General features: G+C 40.4%; 1 protein-coding gene and 1 long non-coding RNA gene across 2 annotated transcripts; one reads left to right on the top strand and one right to left on the bottom strand.

Annotated features, from left to right (window-relative positions):
• Positions 1–346: 346 nt before the first annotated feature.
• On the bottom strand, positions 347–18717 carry LOC109894988 (uncharacterized). Its single transcript, XR_002255915.2, has 4 exons — positions 17898–18717; positions 3925–4039; positions 3270–3373; positions 347–1372 (listed from the first exon to the last, which is right to left on the bottom strand). It is a non-coding gene; the product is annotated as an uncharacterized LOC109894988 (long non-coding RNA).
• A 95-nt stretch (positions 18718–18812) lies between these two features.
• Positions 18813–23206, top strand: foxf1 (forkhead box F1). Its single transcript, XM_020488988.2, has 2 exons — positions 18813–20129; positions 22008–23206. Exons 1-2 carry the CDS (start codon positions 19157–19159, stop codon positions 22169–22171), a joined length of 1137 nt encoding a protein of 378 aa, XP_020344577.2. The 5' UTR covers positions 18813–19156; the 3' UTR covers positions 22172–23206.
• Positions 23207–25899: the final 2693 nt, after the last annotated feature.

Raw genomic sequence — 25899 nt, 5'->3', positions numbered from 1 at the left:
TATGGTGATAAACACAACTATCAATCAAACCGCCTGACAGCCCTTAGAGTTCAGGAGGCTGTCCAAAATAAAAGCTGCCGACTCTCTCATTGTGGCTGTGTGTGTGTGTGTGTGTGTGTGTGTGTGTGTGTGTGTGTGTGTGTGTGTGTGTGTGTGTGTGTGTGTGTGTGTGTGTGTGTGTGTGTGTGTGTGTGTGTGTGTGTGTGTGTGTGTGTGTGTGTGTGTGTGTGTGTGTGTGTGTGTGTGTGTGTGTGTGTGTGTGTGTGTGTGTGTGTGGTGGAGACACTGGTCAGTGATGATGTTCTCCTCTCCAATATAAGGATGAAAGAAAGTAACGGAGGATGAATTGTCAGCTCGAAGCACATATTTATTTACAGAGTAAAACTAACAAGGGCACTTGCTCAAAAACAACAATTGTGCAATCACATAAGCCCACGGTGTCGAAGGCTACAGCGTGATGGTAGGCCAGGACATTGTATTTTAATCACAGGCGTTGGCCACAGTTCCATACTCATTCCAGTTTCAAGTTCAAGATAAAAAAAACAATGTATTTGGGAGTGCAGCGATTTCTCCTCTAAAGCGTATAATATAATCTGTATCTGGGAGAGTCAGAAATGTATTGCAATACATTTTTATTACACGGAAAAATCACCTCATTTATGATTGTTGCATGAGACAGAGAAAAGAAATTACTTAATCTCGCCTAATTTCATTGGGCATAGCAAAAAAACTGGAACGACTGCAACACAGTCAGCAGAAAATTATGACAAAAATAATACATGTTCGGACTATTAGCAACATATTACACAGTGATAGCAAAAACAAGCTGTACCTACATACTACAGTACACGGATCATTTCACTCAATGAGTGAACCAAACTATGAATCAGACATCAATTACAGAATTACACTATTAATCTCATACCTTATGTTTTCATACAGTGCGCTATATTGTAGACTTACTCCCTGTTTTGGCTGATCTGTAGCTAGTCTCCCTACAGTAGTGAATAGGTTAAATAAACCCAGTGTAACGGTACAAGAGGTCAGTCACAGTGAGATGAATCAGGGCTCTGCTCTAATACTGCTGCTATTCTCTCTCACTTTGACACTTTTAGAAGACCGTGCCTTATTTCCTTCCTTGCGTGACTCCAGAAGGTAAACACACTGCTGGAGTGACTCATTACAATTCCTCACGTCGATGACCTGATAAAAACGCAGGCCGGGGTCAGGGGTCAACTAGGAGGATTATGAGACGTTACAAGGTACAGTATGTCACTCCCCCCCCAAGTCGTGTTCTGGGCCCTGACACCCTCTGTTCTCCGAGGAATTCATGGCTTCCTGTGGCCAAACCCGCATGCCTGCCCACTCCAGCCTACAGAGAGATAGAGAGGAAAACAGAACATTAGAAAAAAAGACATTTGAGGTGATGGATCACCCTCTTCGCCAGGCCACTTCGGTGAAACAGACAGAATACTGTCCTGATGAGCGTGTATCTCTTTTCTGCCCAGAGCCCCGGGGCCTGACGAGAGAGAGGGAGCAGCCGGAGGCGAGGTGGGGCGTCTCTGGGCTCGGGTTCGACCGTCTGCGTGGCGTAAATTAGCTTCATCCTGTTTCATGTAGTGGTGAATTGATTTACGAGTAGTGAAAAGCCTGTTTACCACCGCCTGCCAAGTTGCCTTTTCAGGCGATTGGCACTTTTGTAAAAAGGGATCTGGGAGAAAGGCCTGATCAGCACTTTGCCCTCTGCTAAGCCCAGTGTTAGAGGGAGAGGAGGTGGAGATGTTAGTGGAGGGGTCGTAGTGTTGGTGGGGGGGGGGTGCAACTTCCCTTCAAAGGCCCCTATCCGAAAAAGGGCCAAACACAATCTAGCATCAATCTCTGTGCTGTCACCCTGCACTCTGCTGCCTTTCCAGCACCATTGTTATAGAGCAGACCAACGGAAAGAGGCCGGGAGCAGGTGGAAATAAAAAGCCCTTTGACGACTGGAGGGGAAAGATTCCTCCTGAGATCCTCACGACATTTACACAAGCCCCAGGGAGCAGGGACGGGCTGTCCACGCCAGTCTGGATACACACACACCGATTCATAGGTCTGGACAAACACACACACTCTGACAGATATACTTGTACTGTCCAATTTCAGCCGCAAAACCTGTCTGCTTCACAGTTTTCAACACCGTCTGGTCTACTGCTCTCAACCAAAGTATTCATCACTTACTGTTGCAGGGTGTTGCAAAGTATCACGTGTTACTAAGTCAAGTTATATTTCAGACCTTCAGTTAACTGGATATACTCAGAATTATTCTGACATGCCTGTGCTGTGCCAAAATATTCACCACATTGTCTTTGCTGTGGTGAAAGGGAACAGTCTTTTAGAATGTATGCAGGATACCCCACACTGCTGCACAGATTCTTGCAGGTCTTTCAGTAGCAGTGGTCTAAGAACTCCCAGTCTTCCACGTGGTCTCAGTGACCTCTCTGGAGACCTTGACAGTATATACTGTTTATTCCTCACAGATACAGTGGAAGGCACTTTGTTGTGGGCAGAAATTAGAGACTGTGAAGTCCTCTTCATGAAAGTAGTGGTGTAACACTCATCCAAACCCAGCCAGCCAGTCCAGACTGCATTACTTCACTCAGGGTAAATTAAAGATGTACATTTTAGCAGAATGTGTCTCTCCCCCTGACTCCCCTTTTCTGACTCAAACATCCCAATGCATCCATCTCACCTCACCTCTCTGCCTTTCTTGCGTATCCACCTCTCTTCTGTTCCAGCTTCACCCTCCTCTCCCCTACCGCATCTCTCTCCTCCAATCGGGATCATGGGCTCAGGCCTGGTGGGATCCCTGTCATATGATGTCAGTGAAGTGTGATGCTTCTCTGGGACCCCCCTCTGTTCAGGAAATGCTCTTGGCCTTTTTCCCACCCTAGCCTTCCGCTGTGTTACCATTCCAAAGCATTCCTAACTGATTCCGACCACTGCTGGGCCATGGGTACCCACAGACAAGGAGGATCTGCTCCCCAACTCAAACAGTGGAGTGGAGGCAGGGGTATCATGTTATGGGCTGCCAAGCCTGTTTATTGCAGGCAGAATAGCGAGGCCTAAGCTTCTCAATAGACAATTACCATCCCCACTTAGCCCACACTCCACAAACCACCTCCACATAGTTTCAATTTGTGGTTTGTATGTAGGTTGGTTCTGCTCTCAGAGTGGATTAAATATTAAATATAGCCAGGGACCGTTTCAGAGGAAAACCATAAGGGACTGACTTGGATTCGGAACTTGCATTGCAGAACGACGTCTTCCATTGTTGTGCACTGTTTGGGAATTCTTAATTGCTTTTTCCGAAGCGGCTCGCCACAGGAAAATCCCCCTTCAGAACGGGAGAGAGAGAGATGGTGGTCTGTGAGTAAACACGCATATAAACATGCATCATATAAACCTGCTTACGCTCCAATCAAAGTCCCATCAGCAACTATCAAAGCCTCTGTAAGTAACCTGTATCAGAGCTGGCTGTGGTCTGACTTCCCTCCCTCTCTCTGTTATGTCCTACTCTGACCGTTTCTTCTGATTGAGTTCTCCCTGTTGATATATTCCCTGGCATCTGAAACAAACTGCCCTGGACTGGCCCTGTGTTGTGTGTGAGGCTGAGGGAAGGGAGACACCGAAGGAGGTTGCACACACAGTGACATTACCCATTCACTCTCTTCCCTGTGTGGGGCAGGCTGGGAGGCCTCCAGCAGCAATATTGTATAGAGCAGAGTAGAAGCATATAGTATAGAGCAGAGTAGAAGCATGCAGTGTAGAGCAGTGCAGGACTAAGCAGGGCGGTGGTGAGAGGGGAAAATTGTCATCTCATAGCGGTTTCTCTGGTATTCCGCTGGAGGAGAGATTACAGCCATACTCTATATTTTTGATCCGTACCTCTCAATTATCATTAGCACTGTCTGACAGACGCAATCCCCCGGTGGAGGTCTGGTTGTCATAGGAACTGTTGCCATCACTGGAAAACCCTCTCTCTCTCATCCATCACAGAGGGCTGAAATGGGAAAAAGAAGAGTTGTGTTGGTTATATGAGCAAACTTTCATTAAACTGTACATGATATAGATATGATAAGAAGCAGGGTTGTGAATTATTAAAAGAAACAATAAGATAAAAATAAAAAGGAACACCTGATCATTAAGTAGGTCTATTGAAATTCAATCCATATTTCAAATGTACTGACATTCCATTTGATTTCAAGCTTTTATCAGGACTTAGGTTGTATAATTAGCTTTCATTTAAATGAACTAGTATAGGATAAGGGACGCTTGATAAATCGCAGTGTCGTTCATACAGTCAAACTGCTCTGTGGTTCATCAAAGACATTAAAGAAAGGTGTCTATTACATTAGCTTGAGGGCTATTGAGGATTATTATAATTTAGTTCAATGACTATGTGCTTTTAGACTGATTTTAAATTACCAAAATGCTCTGTTATAGTGGTTGAGTCAGAAGAGATGCAGCTCTGGTAGAAAACATGGGCATCAATAGGGGGTTATAGCTGAGAGGTAATCAGACATTAGGCAGCACTCTGGTTTGGTTCAGCGCTATTTAGCTCTAGGAATGGCACACTAAGTTAATAATAGTGTGCAGAAAATGATTGTCAGATGTCTCACTGTTAAACGATCTTGATTAAAGCATGCAGCTACTGTCCTGACTTGGCAATATTGTAAGGAAGACATAAGTAGAAAATAAACATTTGAAAAAATGTATGAAAAATGTTAAACATCAATAGGGACTATTGTACTTTAATTACTTGAGCGACTATATTCAGGTATAGTTTCCAGATCTAGAAACTGGAGAAAAGCAAGAATTGACAAAAGCACTTGAAAATAAGTGCAATAATATACAAAACCCTGCCACAATGAAAACAAAATCCACAAACACAAAAATGAAACATTTCTGGTGTTTTTCTTTTTGTTTATAATAATGAGCCTCAAAAAGTCTCAAATTAAAAAAGAATAAGGACTAAATTGTTGTTTTAGTGACCATCTTCTTCCTTATGATAAATACATATTTGTTGTTTGTCTTCTTTTGTCCTATAAATATGCTGTCAGTCTGTTGCTAAAACGTCAATCGCAGATATTTGACATGTTGGAACATTTTCCTTCTCGCAATGACCACATTTGGACAGTTTTGAGTTTGTAAAACTTCTGGAACTGCCAACTCTTCAACACTCGTGTCCTTCAGTCATGTCAAATAATGTTGTGGTAGTGAAACCGAGCTTGTGTGATCACAAAATAAGCCAGAATGAATTTTACATATGCCTTTATTCATATTTTTGATCCCTGAAAGCCGTATTTCCCTCTGAATATACGGCTGTCAAAAATGATTCAAAGTTCAGAGAACATGAGCACTATGTTACGAATAAAATACGCAGTTGTAGCCTACTGAGAGGAATAAGTGGAGCAGCTTTCGGATTGACAATACCTCAGGGACGGTTGGGTGAGGGTTGTTGTTTGGTTGGAGCGCCAAGCTTTCCTGGGAAGCTCGGTGTTCTGACACAGCACCATCGCTGCGCACACAAAATGACTCATCACCGTATTTGAGGTTTGCGGGTTCCCTATATTTAAGGATAACAATACAGAGTCTATTGTAGTTTAACAAGCATAAAAAGGAAATAAATTGCCAGTTTCAAATGAACCAAAACATTACGGATATAAACAAACTGTGCGACTGAGTTCCAGGGGCTATTTAGAGAACGCATAGGGTGGTATATATTCATGTAGCCTATATATATATTTTTTTAAATGTAAGAGTTTTGGTTTTGGTTTTGGTTTCTGTGTGATAATTAATCGAAATCCGTTTAATATTCTCTCTCATATTGATAATCATACGAATTGGCCTACCTAACCCACTCACACAAAACATAGGCTATAAACAAATACAGTTAACATGATTAGCTATCAATGTCGTGCAGAACAAACAATGTTACCCAGCTGTAAAAAGATTATTAACTTCTCATTATCATGCAGGTTAACCTGCAATGAATGGGAATTATTGTATGTTTGATAAGATGTAATGTGACCTTGCATATTTAATTATCGCATTATAAATAGTTAGCTTTCTAAGAGACACTTCAGGTGAATGCAGTTGAAACGGCGAAATATACCTTGATAAGGGAAATGTCAGCACTGAACAGCGCATGAGGGCGAATGAGTGTCCAAAATTAAATCCACAATCGAGTGTCTCTCAATCATCAAAAACAAATAACCACGCCTACAGAATACAAGGTCACAAATACTGAACGAATGTATTTTCCATCACTCGAATACTGTTTCAATTACATGTTGTCCTCTAAAACGGGTCATACATTCTCCATTTTATGGGTCTGATCATAAAAACGATCAGTTAATTAAAGGCCCATTATTCCAAGTTAATTATAATTCATGTCAGTAGCCTCAGTCAATGGTTCAAATAAATTGACAAATAGATATTTCATATAAATCTGTAAATGCAAGATTTTTCAATAGGAGAATTTGCCCACACACCGAACACACAATGCAGTGCAACATGAGATTCCTGTTTTAGTTCGAGACATGAATGATCAATGGACATGTCACACGCTGTAGTAGGCCACCATGGAGAATCCTCGTCTTGGACTCTTTTTGCATGTGAAGCCTTCTAAACAAAGAGATGGAGAGCAAGGCGAGGTGATAGGAATATGACTGAAGTGTGTCAGGCACGAGATTAATATGTGCCCAAGAGCGAAAATTGACCATTGAACTGAAAGGGTCTGTTGTGTGCCATGTGCTTATTGCCTCCCTAATTCAAATCAGAAAAAGTTACTGTTACTGAACCAGTAACAGCTTACTGTGGGATGCATTGCAAATAAAATAGGTCCTGCTCATAGGCTAAATGGCAAGCGTATCAGCAACGATATCTGAATACCTTTATCACCGACAACTTCACTAAGAAGATAATGCTATGGAATTAACAGAAAGCTGAAATGACCTGAAACATCCCACCCTCTACACACCACGTTATTTCAAAGTGGAAATGATGGTAATTTATCGTTGAGATGTTGATCAATGAGATTTCAACCTTTATTCGCCCCCTCAAAAAGACAGAAGTTGGTTGATTTCCCAATGTGTTATCACTATGCTTTAATCCATCTAAAAGCACAACCAAATGAATGAAAACAAAACAATGAATGATTTTTTATTTAGGTGTCATCTAAATGTCGAGAGTTATAAGGTTATATGTTCAGTAATATGACACAAAGATAGATAATTGGCTTTAAAGTTCTGAAATCTCATTGGTTTGAATGGTGTCAGCAATTTTTTTAAATCTAGTATTCTTTTGAACTTAACAACATGAATTAGGGTATTTATAGTACTATACAGGTAGAGAACATTGAACAAGAACAAGGCTGTGACAATAATTACATTTAGACAAAAATGCAGATAGAACCTCATCGTCCCAAGCTCTCCATGTGTTACCACTGCACTTTCAACCACTTAAAAGCACAACAGTTCAAATGGGAATAGAATGTCAGCTTTTTTGTACTTATACAACTGCTTCAATCATTATCAATGTGCTTCATCTAATAGCACAACCGAATGAGCTGGATTGTATTTGTATTACATTAAAAGTACATAGTGCAAGTGATCAATGCTGTTTCAGATTTTGCACAGATATTTATATTGTGAAGATCTCCACAGAGCTGGGATCTTGAACATGCATGCTTTCTATGATGACATAATGAGACTTTTATAGTTACAGTAACTTTAAAATGAGACCATGGATGTGTTACTAATTTTAAGGTTGAATAAAAACTGTTACATTAGTTTGTAAGATGGCCTCCATTTTAGGCTATTTACTATATTACACAAGTCATATTGAATTGTGTTAGGTTGGCAAGCAACCAAATATCAACATTTATAGGAGACATATCTAATGCTGGGATAGTTTCAACTGAGACACTGGCTTAATCATATTCTTTCACTTTATTTTTGGTTTAGTTGGAGATGTGAACAAATATATGTTGAATTCACAAGTTAATATGCTATTTACTGTATTGTAAAAGTGATATTGAATTGTGTTTGGTTGTCAACACAACCAAATGTCAACATTTGAAGGATATGTATATTTTGTGCCATTGACTTAGTCTGACTAATTGCAGTTTGTCTACAAATTAATAATTATATGTTGGATTCATGACTCCATCTCTACCAAAAATCTAAGTTAAAGAATAGGACTAAATCAAATCAAACTTTAAATGCACTTTAATTAAAACCGTTTGATTTAGTCCTATTCTTTAACTTAGTTTTTTGGTTGAAATTGAGAAGTGAATCCAACATATTCATTATTAACTTCAAGATTAAATTTGATATCAACCAAAGCTTGAAATCCTAGGCCTATTTATTGTCTATTTTTAGTTGAACCCTGTGTTGAATTGAAACAATACCTGTTGATGACTTCACAAATGCTATATAGGCCTAAATAGTCTCATTGATGATGTATGACTTATAGAGAGTATGGTTACATTTAATTTGCTCTAATTACCCTTCAGAATGACTTCAATAGTTTATATATTTAGTTCATATATATGTCAATAGTCATTATTACTATAGCACATTGGTAGTAGTCAGTGGAAAATATCAAAGCTAAGCTGTGCTTGGTTAAAACACTGGATGGGATATCTAATAGATCGCTGTAGACAGATCAACTCTCCTGTAGGAGGTGCTACTCTAATAGATCGCTGTAGACAGATCATCTCTCCTGTAGGAGGTGCTACTCTAATAGATCGCTGTAGACAGATCATCTCTCCTGTAGGAGGTGCTACTCTAATAGATCTCTGTAGACAGATCATCTCTCCTGTAGGAGGTGCTGCTCTAATAGATCGCTGTAGACAGATCATCTCTCCTGTAGGAGGTGCTGCTCTAATAGATCGCTGTAGACAGATCATCTCTCCTGTAGGAGGTGCTACTCTAATAGATCGCTGTAGACAGATCAACTCTCCTGTAGGAGGTGCTACTCTAATAGATCGCTGTAGACAGATCATCTCTCCTGTAGGAGGTGCTGCTCTAATAGATAGCTGTAGACAGATCAACTCTCCTGTAGGAGGTGCTACTCTAATAGATCGCTGTAGACAGATCATCTCTCCTGTAGGAGGTGCTGCTCTAATAGATCGCTGTAGACAGATCATCTCTCCTGTAGGAGGTGCTACTCTAATAGATCGCTGTAGACAGATCATCTCTCCTGTAGGAGGTGCTGCTCTAATAGATCGCTGTAGACAGATCATCTCTCCTGTAGGAGGTGCTACTCTAATAGATCGCTGTAGACAGATCATCTCTCCTGTAGGAGGTGCTGCTCTAATAGATCGCTGTAGACAGATCATCTCTCCTGTAGGAGGTGCTACTCTAATAGATCGCTGTAGACAGATCATCTCTCCTGTAGGAGGTGCTGCTCTAATAGATCGCTGTAGACAGATCATCTCTCCTGTAGGAGGTGCTACTCTAATAGATCGCTGTAGACAGATCATCTCTCCTGTAGGAGGTGCTGCTCTAATAGATCGCTGTAGACAGATCATCTCTCCTGTAGGAGGTGCTACTCTAATAGATCGCTGTAGACAGATCATCTCTCCTGTAGGAGGTGCTGCTCTAATAGATCGCTGTAGACAGATCATCTCTCCTGTAGGAGGTGCTACTCTAATAGATCGCTGTAGACAGATCATCTCTCCTGTAGGAGGTGCTGCTCTAATAGATCGCTGTAGACAGATCATCTCTCCTGTAGGAGGTGCTACTCTAATAGATAGCTGTAGACAGATCAATTCTCCTGTAGGAGGTGCTGCCCAGCCTATTGTTTTTTTTCTGATAGTGGATATAATGTTGAAGATTTGATGTTATTTCAAAAGGTACAAATTCAACATATTTTATAGAAGGTTTGTCTATGTTGAAAATTGGTTACCATGATGACAATTATGGTAACCCCTGTATATAGCCTCCTCATTGTTATGATAGTGTTACTTTTGATTATTTTTTACTTTAGTTTATTTGGTAAATATTTGTTTAACTCTTCTTGAACTGCACTGTTGGTTAATTAATTTCAAGGTAAGGTCTACCCTTCTTGTATTCGGGACATGTGACAAAGTTGATTTGAATTGTGTGGTTGAAATTTCACTCTCAAATCAACTGATTATGTTCATGACTTTTTGCAAATCCAATGTATTTTCCAGGTAGATTCAACGTCACAATATGCTGACAAATGACTTTGAAACAAAGTTGAATCAACCAGTTTGTGCCCAATGGGATATGGTGAATTCGTTTTCTTCATGATAGATGTGTGCGCGTCCTGTTGTAGCCTATATACCGTGGGTAGTGTCCTCGGTATCGTGGGACACTGGAGTTACCGCGCCAAAAGGACTCCCCTCTCCCTCGCCTTCACTCACACCCGCGCGCGCCTTGAAGGTCCAGCAGCGAGATCTTGCCAAGTAAATTAAAAAGTCGTAGAACGCGATTCTATAGTGCTGTTGATTGCATGAAAGGGTGGGGCCCCTCAACTATACCGTTCAGATCAATGTAGAGGCCCAATGAGCGCAATCAGCGGTCTGCTAGCAATCCAGTCCTTTCTCATTCACATAAACACCACTTGAACAAAAATATACACGGCCACCTACCGCGCCAGAGAAAGTGATGAGGGGGGGTGCAACACACCTCGACATTATACTGTTTTCAATTAAAACGACAACGCTAGATGGCCTAAGCGACGCATGAGACAGAGATATCTAGTTTCAGACCATTGGAAATGGAAATCTGCAGTAATGTATATACTGATGATGCATTGTTCCGAAAATAGCCAAGAGTGTGAAAGGGAATCGACATTGTTTGTGTTATTGGGACAGTGACAGGTGAAATGTCCCCCAAAATTGCTTAAAATTCAACTTTACATTCATGTGTATATTTTATATTGTGTATTGTCCATTAAAGTAGATCAGAATATTACTGAAATGACAAATTGTTGTTGATATTACAGGGGGAAAAACAAATGAGCATACCTTTGCTGATTTCGTTGTTGGATTTCAAATGGTACATTAACAAATAGGCTACACATGTGGGCACCGCAAGTGTGAATGAGTATTTTCATTGTAATGTATCAAGATATCTGCAATCGTTCTTAAAAAACGAAATCCTTATAGGCCTTGGCCAAATGATGCATAGTATAATGATTGTTCTCAGCACATGCCTATTAAAACAAAGACAACATTTTTAATTGTTGAACTGTTTTCCATACAGTGCATTACAGCAACATAATGTGCATGTTATATGTACCCTCCACGTATCCTACTGGAATTGTACACGGGATGCTCGGATGCTCCATTATGTGCATCTTTTGTCAAAATATTGTCATAGAGAGGACCTTGTTACCATGTTTCCCTTTAACTACTTCTTAAGAAATATATAAAATGTAAAAATAGGACAAAAGTATATATACCCATAGGCCTACATATTTTGACAATATGGATAGCCAGGTTTAAAACATGTATTTGCCTTGGCATTCTCACACGAAGCCCTGAGTTGCATAACATGCACAATGTGTGTTTTATTATAAATATTACAAATGTGTGTATAATATCTTGTAAGATATAATATGTTGGTTTCAGGATTTCAGAAATCAAATTTTACCAAACTATTCTTTCCGTTGTTGTTCAAATTGAGATACTGTATTCATTTAATAACCTTTATTTACTCATAACTATTTTGAGAATGATATATCTACATTTAGCAGCACCTTCAGAAAGTATTCACACCTTCCCTTGTTCCACAGTTGGTTGTGTTACAGTCTGAATTTAAAATGGATTAAATATAGATTTTTTTGTTTTGTTACTGGCCTATAAACACACAACCCCATTACATCAAAGTGGAATTATGTTTTGAAAGTTTTTGGGGAAATTAACTAAACATGAAAAGCTGAATTGTCTTGAGTCAATAAGTATTCAACCCCTTTGTTTTGGCAAGCCTAAATAAGTTAATCAGTAAAAATGTGCTTAATAAGTTGCATGGACTCTGTGTGCAATAATAGTGTGTAACAAGATTTTGACTACCTCATCGCTGCACCCCACAGATAGAATTATCTATAAGGTCCCTCAGTCAAGCAGTGAATTCCAAACACAGATTCAACTACAAAGACCAGGGAGGTTTTCCAATGACTTACAAAGAAGGGCACCTTTTGGTGTATGGGTAAAAAACATGGTGAAGTTAATAATTGCACGTTGGATGGTGTATTAATACACCCATTCACTACAAAGACACAGGTGTCCTTCCTAACTCAGTTGCCGGAGAGGAAGGAAACCGCTCAGGGATTTCACCATGAGGCCAATGGTGACTTTAAAACAGTTATATAGTTTTATGGCTCTGACAGGAGAAAACTGAGGATGGATCAACAACATTGTAGTTATTTCACAATAACAACCTAAATGACAGAGTGAAAAGAAGGACACCTGTACAGAATAAAAAATATTCCAATAGATGCACCCTATTTGCCACAAGGCACTAAACTAATACTGCAAAAAATGTGGCTAAGCAATTCAACTTTATGTCCGGAATACAGTGCTACGTTTAGGGAAAATCTAATACAACACTGAGTACCACTCTCCATATTTGCAAGCATAGTGGTGGCAGGATCATGTTATGGGTATGGTTGTCATCATTAAGGGACTGAGCAGTTTTTCAGGATAACAAAAAACAGAATGGCATTGGAGCATTGGACAATAACCTAAAACACAAATCTACACTGGAGTTGCTTACCAAGACAGTGAATGTTCCTGAGTGGCAAAGTTACAGTCTTGATATAGGGTTTTTCTTTATTTTGACTATTTTCTACATTGTTGAATAACAGTAAAACTTTAGACACACCTACTCATTCAAGGGTTTTTCTTTATTTGTACTATATTTCTATATTGTAGAATAATGGTGAAGACATCAAAACTATGAAATAACACATACGGAATCATGTAGTAACAAATAGATTCAAATAGACACTCTTCAAAGTAGCCACCCTTTGCCTTGACGACAGCTTTGCACACTCTTGGCATTCTCAGGTAGTCACCTGGAATGCATTTCAATTAACAGGTGTGCCTTGTTAAAAGTTAATTTGTGGAATGTTGTTCCTTCTTAATGCGTTTGAGCCAATCAATCAGTTGTGTTGTGACAAGGTAGGGATGGTATACAGAAGATAGCCCTATTTGGTAAAAGACCAAGTCCATATTATGGCAAGAACAGCTCAAATAAGCAAAGAGAAATTACACATCATCATTACTTTAAGACATGAAGGGCAGTCAATTTGGAACATTACAAGTGCAGATGCAAAAACCATCAAGCGCTATGATGAAACTGGATCTCACAAGGACCGCCAAAGGAAAGGAAGATCCAGAGTTACCTCTGCTGCAGATTATACATTAATTAGAGTTAACAGCACCTCAGATTGCAGCCCAAATAAATTATTCACAGAGTTCAAGTAACAGACACATCTCAACATCAACTGTTCAGAGGAGACTGCGTGAATCAGGCCTTCATGGTTGAATTGCTGCAAGGAAACAACTACTAAAGGAGAGTGATGGAGTGCTGCATCAGATGACCTGGTCTCCACAATCACCTGACCTCAACCAAATTGAGATGGACCGCAGGGTGAAGGAAAAGCAGCCAAAAAGTGCTCAGCATATGTGGGAACTCCTTCAAGGCTGTTGAAAAAGCATTCCAGGTAAAGCTGTTTGAGAGAATGCCAAGAGTGTGCAAAGCTGTCAAGGCAAAGGGTGGCTACTTTGAAGAATCTAAAATATATTTGGATTTGTTTAACACTTATTGGGTTATTACATGATTCCATATGTATTATTTCAGAGTTTTGATGTCTTCACTATTACTCTACAATGTAGAAAATAGTTTTTTTTTTAAACACAAAAAAACTTGAATGAGTAGGTGTGTCCAAAACTGACTGGTACTATATAACTATATATTTTATACAAATGGTAGAATTTTTCTTCCACTTTGACAGAGTATTGTGTGTAGATTGTTTACAAAAAAATTACAATTACATCAATTTTAATCTAACTTTGTAATAACAAAATGTGTAAAAAGTCAAGGGGTCTGAATACTTTCTGAAGGCACTGTAATGACATTTGCATAGTACTAGCATTATGGGCTTTACATTAGGTTATTTTGTGTGATCACGTTGGTTAATTGACCAAGATGCAAGAGCCCATAGCCCAGCAATGGGTCAAATAAGAGAAAGAACAGAATTGCAAAGCGTAATTGATATTATTAGTAAATCATTGAATAATATTTAGGCATGGCACAACTATACACACTTTTTTTTGAAGCATTATCCTATATTTAGCATCAAAACAAATTCATCTCTTGACTTTTAGAAAATGCTTTGCTAAGTAAACAAAGCATAATTCCAAATCATGCACTCAAGGTTCTCTTCTAATATCCTGAGGCGTGCAAAGAAGCGACTTCAAGTGCATCCAGATCCAATGAACTAGCGGCTCTAAGGTGAAGTTATACATTTGATCGATCAATCCGTCACAAAGCTCTCCAAACAACTCTGCTGCAGCCTTCTGGTGACCCTCTCCGTCTCCCCTCCAACACTGAAGCGGGTAACACACTGATTTCTCAGTGTCGAGACCGTCATTTCAGTTTCTAAAGGACTAATTTTGTTTATCAATTATATATTCCCAAATGGCCTATAAGACTAATTACAACAGTAGTTTGTTAAATGTCCAGTAGCCTACACAGTTTTTTTTTAAAAGATGGTCCCTTGATCAAAAACAATTCATTTATGTTCTGGAGTCTCGTTTTCCCATCACCAAGTTTTCTGAATGGTAATGGAAGCTGCAAAAAAACAAAAAATAAAGATTCAATAAATCATCTTTATATCTAACAAAATATTGTTATCAGATTTGGCATTCAATGGTTGTGGTGGGTAAAACAGTATGTGAAATGCTGAGGTTTCTCTCTTACAGCATTGTCGAGGAATCACCTCACAGTCACATTAACTAAAGAAAGTAGCAGTTCGAATGTATAATTGAGTGAGTCTTGGACAAGCTATGATACTTTATATCATATAGCCTAAGGCTAATTCAAGGTTTAGGCTGAATTACAATCTCCCTCGCAGTGAATGCAAGATAAATAAGACCCAGAGTGTATCACTGTACAGTGCACAGCTTCAGCAGTATGCCTATCACCGTTGATTGAAATGTCCAGGCACAGAGTGTTGTAGTTGTACAACAAAAGTTGCTAAAAAATAAAGGCGATGTGTTTAAAATGTGTGTTTGGGTAAGTGCATGCTTATAAGACGGGGATCTTGGGATGGTATATCCTCCTCTTCGTTGAGATCTGTTGCAAAAGGGATATCTAATGTATATAATCTATATTCATGGTCATTTCAACATACAGACACAAATTCAATACCACCCTCAATAATATAATGCATCATTACATCCATGTAAAAGAAAAAAGAAAATAGGCCTTTGGGTCAAATTTCGTCGATTGGATAACAATAAGACCATTTGGAGAGGCTTTCTGTTGAGACACGCATACATGCTGGGCTGGCCGAATGATGTGGAATTCCTCCACCTAAGTGGTCGAACATTCCTGAGGATGCAACGTTGTCAAATATTTCATTCGAGGACGTCATGGAAAAAGTACATGAAATAAACTAGGAGGGGCAAGTGGGAAGTGGTGACCTCGGATTGCCGTAAAATGACGACAAACACAATCCTGCAACAGTGACATTACCAGAGTAAATCTATACCATTAGAGTTAACCCTTTCCTCAATATGTCCATGTAACATTTAGGCTGCCTAACATGGGTAAGGCGGTAAAGCATGTTAACTAAGAAACATATATTCAATAGAAGATAAATATGGCCAAAATGACTTCAGCCAATGTTGGAAATAAATCAATAGAATTTAGAGGACACCATAACTCGTTTAAAACCACAGTAACAATCATTTGACTGACGGAAAATCGTCTATAATATCAACTGAGAGTCCAGAGGGACCCTTAATAATTATGCGTAGCTGTCAACAGCTTTTTGCGGAGGGGTTTAACAACGCGCCACTCATCGGCGCGTCCCCCTTCAAAGATCAATGGAGCAACTCGCGTCCCACTAGTTTGGGTAAACATTTAGGGATCGATTAGCCGTGGACATTAGTTTTTCAAAGTGTATGTCAAAGTCGAGTGGCGGGGTTAAAGTGTGTGAGAGGGCCATTCTGCGTGGGGACGGGCACGACGTGTTGAAACAAGGCGTGATTCTCGGAATGAAGTCATCAACGGTAATTAAATGCAGGGGGAAAGAGAGAATGCATGCTCGCCTGCCCCCTCTCTCTGCGCGCTGGGTGGTCCGCTCCCCTGATAAATGCGTGGGCCTCATTCCAAGCGAGCGCCCTGTGTAGGGACCGGTTAAAACAATACTACTACCTATATACATTTCTTTACTTAGGTTTCAAACTCAGCCGCAACAGCAAATCCCACCATTGTACCTCTCGCATGGCCCGTGTAGTTGACAACGGAGATTTGTATATTTTCTTATTTGCTTTACCCTTTGGCAAAAACGTCACAAAGGAGCCAAGCCAACAACGGCATTTACGGGTTTTTGTTGGAACACAGGCTGTCCTTCAAATACATGTAGGCCTGTACAGCTTCAGAACATCATCTTACGGTTTAATAAATAAATCATGTCATTTTGATGTGGCCTTAGTTTTCGAAGTTTGATCAAATGAGTAGGCCTAAATAGCCTACAATATCCTCCTGTAGACACATATTTGTAGGACCACTACGTTTATTTGTAGAATATAATTCCAAAGACATAAAAAATCTTAGTCAAGAAAAAACAGTAGCCTGTATAACCTACTTTTATGACCCCCAAAATGTATTGATATTTTGTATTTACAATTTTCCAAAGTATCTGTGACTGATTTGCGTTATTGCATATCCAATATGTGCATTAATTACAAGATTGTAAAAGCAAATAATAAAATTGTCTAACAACCCGGCAAACCAAAACAGCAGAACCACCGCGAGCCATCCCGGAGAGTGAACCCGCGTACCAGGAGCGCCTGAGTGAGGGTTGAGGGGCTGAGAGCTTGTGTTCTCTCCGGGGAACAATGAACAGTCTACTATCAACAGATTTAGTCTATGGACCGGCGGCTCTCCACTACACACATACATATATCCTAGCGGTTCAAGGCTTAAATTAATAACCAGAAACTGGTCACATTTAGAATGGTGGATGAGGTACAATGAAGCGCTTGAAGACCTAGTGTAAAAAGTGCTGCTCAAAAACAATACATTTTCTGAATGTACTTATTTTCTTATTCTAATTTTCCAAACGATAAGCCTGAAAAGTATGAGCCTAATTCCTTGTTAATAAGGAATGCGTTTCGAACTTTTCAAAAAGGAAAATAAAGTAGACCTATGTGCTACATCGCTTAATAACTTTGTAACTCAGATATTTGTTACTATTTTTCTGTGACACTATAGTCTGGTTAGGCTGCCCACCACATTACAATACATTTTTATTCTATCTTTATTTAAATAGGCAAGTCAGTTAAAAAAAAGGTATTTTCAATGACGGCCTAGGAACAGTGGGTTAACTGCCTTGTTCAGGGGCAGAATGACAGATTTTTACCTTGTCAGCTCGCGGATTCGATCTTGCATCCTTTCAACAAGTCCAACACTCTAACCACTAGGCTACCTGTCGAAATGACTAATGAGACCATCATATGGCGTCCTATCTAATTCGCACTTCTAACTGCACAACAGGTCTAGTAAATCTCGATTGGAACTAAATTGAGAAGGCCCGCAGCCATATCGCTGTCTTGTTTTAACTGACAAAAGTTGAAAGTGACTTACCTTGATTCGAGCACCATTCTGAGGAGAGAGTGTTTGGTGGGCGTCGATCTAAAGTCCTCAGCCGAGTTTCAGTGCTCAATGTTCGGCTGGGCTCAGAGCTCTTTCCCTCAGTTATCCTGTGTGAACATAATAATTATACATGATTGAAATCTCTTTCTGCATTTACGTTGAAAAGTCCTATCCATACACAAGGAGCTGTCTAAAACGGACATAATGCATCAGATTGAGTATGAGCTGATCTAGCGGGGCTTTTTGCTTGATTTTTTATTTAAAGAAGGCCAGGGAAAATGTTTACATTTTGCTGTATAAACATCCTGCCCATGTTCCTGTCTATCTTTTAAAGAAATCAGCTGCGTGGTCTTGGAATAGGGGCATTTTCTTTCAAATAAGCGTATTTTAAGCAACATTTTAAACATACTTCACACTTTAATAAGTCCAAGTCAGTGAAATGTGCTATGGTGAGGTTGACCTGCTGTATCTGACAAGTGGAAAACCAGTTTTACATATCACGGTGGTTGTGCATACATGCTTAGTAAAAACATGCATTTTCAAAAACACTGTTTAAGTAATATTGTCGTTGCGGAAATAAAGACTATTCAACTTTGCAAAGTTCTAGCATAGGTTGCAGGCTGTTGTATTAGGCTACCATTTACATTCTGAAAGATGTTCTAGTAGGTTATGTCCTATATTTGAAAATAATTCCTGTTTCACGCCATGCAATTAAAAAAATGATAATTTTCTGTTCAATAAAATGTAATTTTGAGTGTTAAGAAAGATCCACTTCACTGATTCTGAGTTGGGGAAAAAAACTGCTCCCATACAAACTAAATCCAGGCAGATGTGTGTGAGTGGGAGGGGACTGGGCGGGCCCGGTCCGCCAATGACGTCCTGATGGTCAAGAGCTCGAGCTAGCAAGGCGCTGATGGCAACGGATAAGTAAAAGGCGAGCTCCTCCGGACGCACCGACAGAAGTTGAAGTAGCTCCCGTTTCTCCCCCATTTCAATTTGGACACTCGCTACGGGTTTCAGGGTTCACATTGGCTAAGGAATTTAGGCACCAAAAGGAAGAGCGCAATAACGCACGGTTTACAGAAATTCAGCTTTGCATTTGACCGTGCGTAGTTCAACAGCATTGAGATTATTGGTAACCATCTTAAACTTTTATTTGATTATTTATACGAAGTTTCTAGTACTACTTCAAAACGAGGACGTGGATATTTTTGTCAAACATTTTTGTCATTGCGCTGATAGTCTAACTAATGACGGCAGAGGTCCAGCAGCCACCAGCGCAGACTCCTGCCCAGAGCAGCCCGATGTCTGCCCCGGAGAAACCCCACGGACAGACCACTGTGATGGAGACCGCCTCCTCCACCACCAAAACCAAAAAGACCAACGCGGGGATCCGCCGTCCGGAGAAACCCCCATACTCTTACATTGCGCTGATAGTCATGGCTATCCAGAGCTCTCCCACCAAACGCCTGACGCTCAGTGAAATTTACCAGTTCCTCCAGAGCCGCTTCCCATTTTTTAGAGGCTCTTACCAAGGATGGAAGAATTCCGTGCGTCACAACTTGTCCCTGAATGAGTGCTTCATAAAGCTGCCCAAGGGGCTCGGACGGCCCGGGAAGGGCCACTACTGGACTATCGACCCAGCCAGTGAGTTCATGTTCGAGGAGGGATCCTTCCGCAGGAGGCCGCGGGGCTTCAGGCGTAAATGCCAGGCGTTGAAGCCCATGTACAGCATGATGAACGGCCTCGGATTCAACCACCTCCCCGAGTCCTATAACTTCCAGGGGAGCGGCGGGGGCCTGTCCTGTCCGCCCAACGGCTTGTCTCTGGACAGCGGGATTGGGATGATGAATGGACACTTGGCAGGCAACATGGAGGGGATGGGTCTGGCCGGGCACACCATGTCCCACTTGTCGGCCAACAATGGACATTCCTACATGGGGAGCTGCACAGGATCCACGGGGGGCGAGTACCCCCACCATGACAATTCAGGCTCGCCCCTCCTCACCAGCGGGGGAGTGATGGAGCCGCATCCCGTCTACTCAAGCTCGGCCTGGGCTCAAGCGCCTTCATCCTCTCTGAATAACGGAGGTTCTTACATCAAGCAGCAGCCACTGTCTCCCTGCAACCCCGGGGCGAACCCGCTGCAGCCCAGTTTACCCACGCACTCTCTAGACCAGTATAATCTTCATCAGAACGGACACAGTAACACGGATTTGCAAGGTAAACTAACATCGCCAAATGATTACGCATGCCTTTTACAGTCAGTCATACCCAATAGCCTAAAATGTGTGCGAAATAAACACTAAGCCTAGGCTATAGCCCACTAATTGCTTTGAACCAAACTTCTAAAGTAAATTATAAACGAGGTGAAGAAAAATGAAAATAGGCATATAGAGAGAGCATTGTTCCACAGAAAGCAGATACAAATTTAACGAAGATTACATTACTAATATTGGCCAGCTACATGCAAAGGTCTTTAGGCAGCCGTCACCTACTGCAATCAGTTCAGTAGGCAAAGATGGGGACTGGGCATGCTCAGTGCATTTGTTTTTACATAGGCCTACAACAACTCCAATATGGCACAGTTTTTGGCGGACAATATTGGTAGAAATAATGGTTCTGTTGTCTTGGAAATAAGGAAATGGACGCAAGAAACCATCGTCGAATTATCTAGCAAGGAGGTTAAGTAATTCAGTTTCCTGTCCTCATTTAACTGGCCAAGGAGTGGGACAACAGCGGGTTTATCCCTCACTGTTTTCCTATATAAATTCCTGGAGGTGGTTTAAGGAAGCACGCGGACGGCACGTCTTCTGGGACAAGTGTTGGTGCCAATCTAGAGACAAAAACAACAAGCGCGAGCCGGAGCCAGCCAACTCAAGCCCTCGAGGCACCCGGTCCTCCGGGATTTGCGTGCGAGCAGGCCACTGCCAATTAGAACTATCCCACTCTCGAGATCTCCAGACGGTTCTCTGCCTCAACAGTTCCCTACGACAGCTCCAATCAGAGGGGTAGACAGACCGGGGTTTTCCCAAATTAAATGAAAGATTATCTACCCAAATTACAATTAATTGTTCGTGAAAAGTCAATTTAGGATGAATTTATCCTCTTTAACAATATTCTGAAAAGATTTTGGCAATACTAGTCCTACTTCAATCGACTTTTATATCATAGTATAATTATATTACAATATAGGCTAAATAATGCAATGCACAATATTACAATTCACCCTATAAATAACAAATTAGTCCAACATCAAAAAGCTCAGTCACTTTTGAAGACTTTTTTAAATATTTTTTTTTTACATTTTCTTTCTACAGATAAAGGTAAATGTGTATTATTATGATGGATAATTTAGGGCTATATGCAATCACCCAGTGGCAATACTAGTTTCTTAATTTTCCTTGTACCCACAAATATGTATTTTTAACTAATTTGCTACCACCTTTTCTTTATTCAAAAGGCACTCGCATATCTGAGCAATCATTTTTGCAGGTGCATGGTAACAGTTGGACAAGATGAGGGGAAAAGGACACCGCACACTGCTCTTGATAGTTTCACTGATCTTTAATAAGCTTACGTATCAGCCTCACGGCCTTCGTCATAGCTTTTGAGTTAAAAAATAAATAAAATAGCACCCTTATGTAGACCTAGCCCCACCCACATCCGTTCCACGCATCGAAAGGGGTTGGAGGCGAAGGAAAAACAAACAAGTGCTACCAAATATAACAATGTGAACTTCATAAATATTCGAATAACGTGTGTAAATAAGACGTATTAAACACATTTAAAACCACAATGACATAGACCTATCGAGCAAGTTTTCATAAATCATTGGGTACCTGTGAGGCCGGTACTTAAGCTTATTAAAGATCAGTGATACTATCGAGAGCAGTGTGCGGTGTCCTTTTCCCCTCATCTACCACCTTTTCTTTAAAATACTGGCCTATATCCTTCTCGACTTGTGGTTCTTACTAGCCCATTTAAAAAGACAACCATATTGTGTTTGCCAATTGACAGCAACAAACTCATATTGGGTTGACATGCTATATGGCATAATGCGAATTGAAATATTCTTTACTCTTGTATCTGTATTCTTAGGTATTCCACGGTACCATTCCCAGTCTCCCAGTATGTGTGACCGGAAGGAGTTCGTCTTCTCCTTCAACGCGATGACGTCTTCAACGATGCATTCGCCCAGCAGCAGTTCCTACTATCACCACCAACAGGTTGCCTACCAGGACATCAAGCCCTGCGTCATGTGACAGCCCTTACAGTGAATAACGGACATCACTGACTTGAGCCACTAAAGCCAAAGCGGCTGCAGGGCTGAGACGAGGGAGCAACCCAACCCTTGGAGGTAGGAGAGAAGGCAGGCCCTGGAGCGCGCTGTAAGAGAAGCAACAGTAACGCCAGAGAACCCATAAACTAAACAACTTTTCACACAAAAAAAAGGATTTGGTACAGAGACAAATACTGCAAATACAGATTGTTAAAACTTCAATGTTTCTCTCTCAGAAACCAAAAATGGAGTGGAAATATCACAGAATAGCCTTGTGGTGTAGGCCTAAGCTGTGGGCTATTTTCAAGAAATGTCTGTGTGCCACACAAGAGGTAAAGCAGAGACCGGTCGACACTCACCTTATGCATCTCAACTCCAGCTGCCGCTTGGTACTATAACTCTGCAGGCGGATGACTACCACTTGAGAATATTTTACAATGTACAATAATGTGTATTATTTTTGTTATGCATTCAAAATATATACTGCGGGGACAATTTCATTGCTCATTTATCCGGGTTAGGCTACTCGGCTCCATCGAAATGATAGTTAGAGTTTTATTTGATTTTCTGAGAAGTTTAAACTAAGCTATAGGCTACACCATGCATTAACATTTTAAATCAACAACAACACTATCTGAATTAAGGAAGGATGAAGGCACTTTTTTTTTTAAATAGCAAAGGGCAACTTCTTATTTATTCTGTGCATATTTTTAATTGTACACTTATAGCCACAATGTTGAAGTATGCTTTATTGGCAATATTTGCCATGACGCGTTCTTATTTGTTCTAAAACGGAAATTGAAGATATAGATGTAAGCACTGTAAGTTACATGTCTATTTAGGTGTATATATCCGTGTAGACACCCGTTATTTTTCAGCACTCTGTATAAATTGTAAATGATGTTATGCTGAGTATTGGCATACTCGAGTGTCTTTAGATTAGTCTGTATATTACTACACACGATCTGTATACAATTAAACGTATTGGCATGCAGTTTAACTGGCTGAAACACCTACACAATTATTTCTGTTTCCATTATTTTGACACTTCTCGAATGTTCTTTTTTCCCCCTGAGTTAATCAGTTTTTTTAGGGAAAATTACACATGCAGATACAGTTCCGTCGATTCCACTGTGTGGTGCAACAGGAAGGCCTTTAAATATTTTTGGGGATGTTCTATTTTAGTTGTCTTCAAATTCAAAAACTATTCGTCATAAGTCCTTAATTCATTTAATCATCCAAATATTTTCATGTGAAAATAGGCCACATATTTAGGAATTGATTCAGGTTTAGACAAGAATAGGCCTATAGGTGAACAAATAAAATAAAATGTATTTATATAGCCCTTCGTACATCAGCTGATATCTCAAAGTGCTGTACAGAAACCCCAAAAAGAAACCCCTAAAACCCCAAACAGCAAGCAATGCAGGTGTAGAAGCACGGTGGCTAGGAAAAACTCCCTAGAACACAATTCATTAGTATAGGCTACACCCATTAGCCTAAGGACGACCATGTTAAAGAAATGAGCTAACACCACAATAGCCTATGGTTGGATATAAAATAAGACATATCTGTTGGATCTCGAAAACTCCTGTCCAATGTATAACTGTGTAATCGGAGTGTGTTGTAATTAACCCTTAACTAATCAAAGCCAGCAGTTACTGGGGATGGCGAATTCGCCTCGGATTCGGTTTCAAAGAGGGAGGAAAACACGTGCCCACCGCCGAGAAACATTTATCCTTCTCTTATAAAGGCACAACGGGCTCAGACTGCCTTTTCTCAAATACAGCATTCTGGATGTGAGGTTGTTTTTACTGGAATATATATAGGCTGTAGCAAGTATAGCCATTGCTAAATAACATTTAAACGGGAGTTTATTCTTTTGTGTTGGTTATGTATTGTTTTCAACCTTGAGATTATGGGTTTATTCTCACTGATAAAACATGACATTATCTGGTTTGTTTGTTGCTGTAGATGCTTATATGCCTTTCCTACTTAGCGCTACATTGCATGACATCTGCCCCCCAAAAATACATAGCAAATCACACAAGGATTATATCAGTATAAAGACATTAAAATAATATAGGCCTAAGCATTTCTCGTGCATTATAAGACACCGTGGTTTTATTTCCATTATATGAATCTAGACTGCAGAAGACATTTACAATCTGAAATGCCATTTTCACATGAAAACATGTCGATGCAATCTTTAAATTTGTTACTTTGGAAATGTCATATTGGACAGAACGCAGACTTGTTTCAGCACCGAATCCAACTTGAAACCTGTAGCTTCAATTTGACGTAATTCCCAAATAACTTCCTTAATTACTAAGTGTCACAAGCTATAAAGAGCACTTCAACACTATACTAGAACGAGTTAAGTAAAACATATTCGAATGAAACAATACAACAAATGTTGCATTCACGATCAAAACGTTGTGACTATAATATTGAAATACTGCCTGTTCAAATGTACTGTTTAAACCATTAGTATAAGAAAATATTTAGGCCTACTCATTCTAGAAGTAGCCCTATTATATCAGTGTCTATAAAAAAAATGCTTAAAATTGCAAAGGAACAAATTAAATGACACACATTATATTCTGCATTTCAATAGTCACTTCAACTTGATGTTAGTGTTCCTACTTTAATTAAAGTAACCACTTTAGCTGCACTATAACGTTTTTACCTACAAGGACAAATACAGTAATAACAAAACTTAACTGTTTTGGAAGTGAAGTATTGTTATAATAGCTTATTCTCAGTGACATTCTCACTTTGGGCCCCATGCCTTGCTGTGTATATGTTGGCGTTTCTGTGTGAGGCTGTGTGTGACTATGTATGTATGGAGCTGTGTTATCTCACGAGGAGGTGACCACTCTCTGAACTCCAGTGAAATTCCCTTGTATGAGCACACAGGGGCAGCAGGCCCAGTCGCTCCACACTGCAGCGGAGGGACCACACATTAGCATGCTGATGACGTGAGCCGGGGCGCAGCACCTCTACAGGGCTGAGATTCCTGCTGGGGCTCCACAGCTGTTCCCCGGCCTGGGCTGGATGACAGCTCCATAAAAAGCCTGCCTGCCTGCCTAGGTTCTGGTCTGGAGAGGCAGACAGGCTGAGGGACAAGCACATAGCATGTCTAAACTACTCTGAACTGTAGGACACATCTTTGGCCAAGCATTAGCACAGCAGCTATAAGTCACTGTTAGGCCAACCAGATGCACACAGGTTGTCACAGGGTTAGGGCACTGCAGGTAGCTGCAGATAGAACCTCAAGCGTTGGCCAAAGTAGGTAAGCCATCAGACATGTCATGCCAGCCATAATGTTTACCTGCTGGTTATACAACATATCACTTCCAGAGGTACTGTGTCTTTAGCAATAGATAGCTCAGAGGTTAGCACATCCAGTATACTACAGCTAGTCCTCTTAACTCCTGCTCCCCACATACCACCCTCAGACTAATTGGACTTGTCAGGCCATCTGATAGGCTATACCATGTGTTATGCCATTAGCGAGAGGAGTGCAGGAAAACAGCCCAATACTGCCAAAAGACAAACAAGGTCCCATGAGAGGATAGGACACTTGATGAAGGGTTAACACACCAGCTCACCATCCATCTTGCTATACTATTTCCCTCATCTGTTTTAGCTTTAGGTTCATATTTTCCTCAGATTGTTCGTCAGTAGGATAACTTACAATAGGAACAC

This window comes from Oncorhynchus kisutch, linkage group LG8, assembly GCF_002021735.2.
Source record: "Oncorhynchus kisutch isolate 150728-3 linkage group LG8, Okis_V2, whole genome shotgun sequence".
NCBI classification, from domain to species: Eukaryota; Metazoa; Chordata; class Actinopteri; order Salmoniformes; family Salmonidae; genus Oncorhynchus; species Oncorhynchus kisutch.
This window is presented reverse-complemented; position numbering and strand designations above follow the sequence as displayed.

Coding starts and splice junctions, on each gene's coding strand:
- foxf1 (XM_020488988.2), top strand. CDS start 19,157: ATGACGGCAGAGGTCCAGCAGCCACCAGCGCAGACTCCTGCCCAGAGC. Junction 20,130..22,007: donor CAGTAACACGGATTTGCAAG/GTAAACTAACAT, acceptor CTGTATTCTTAG/GTATTCCACGGTACCATTCC.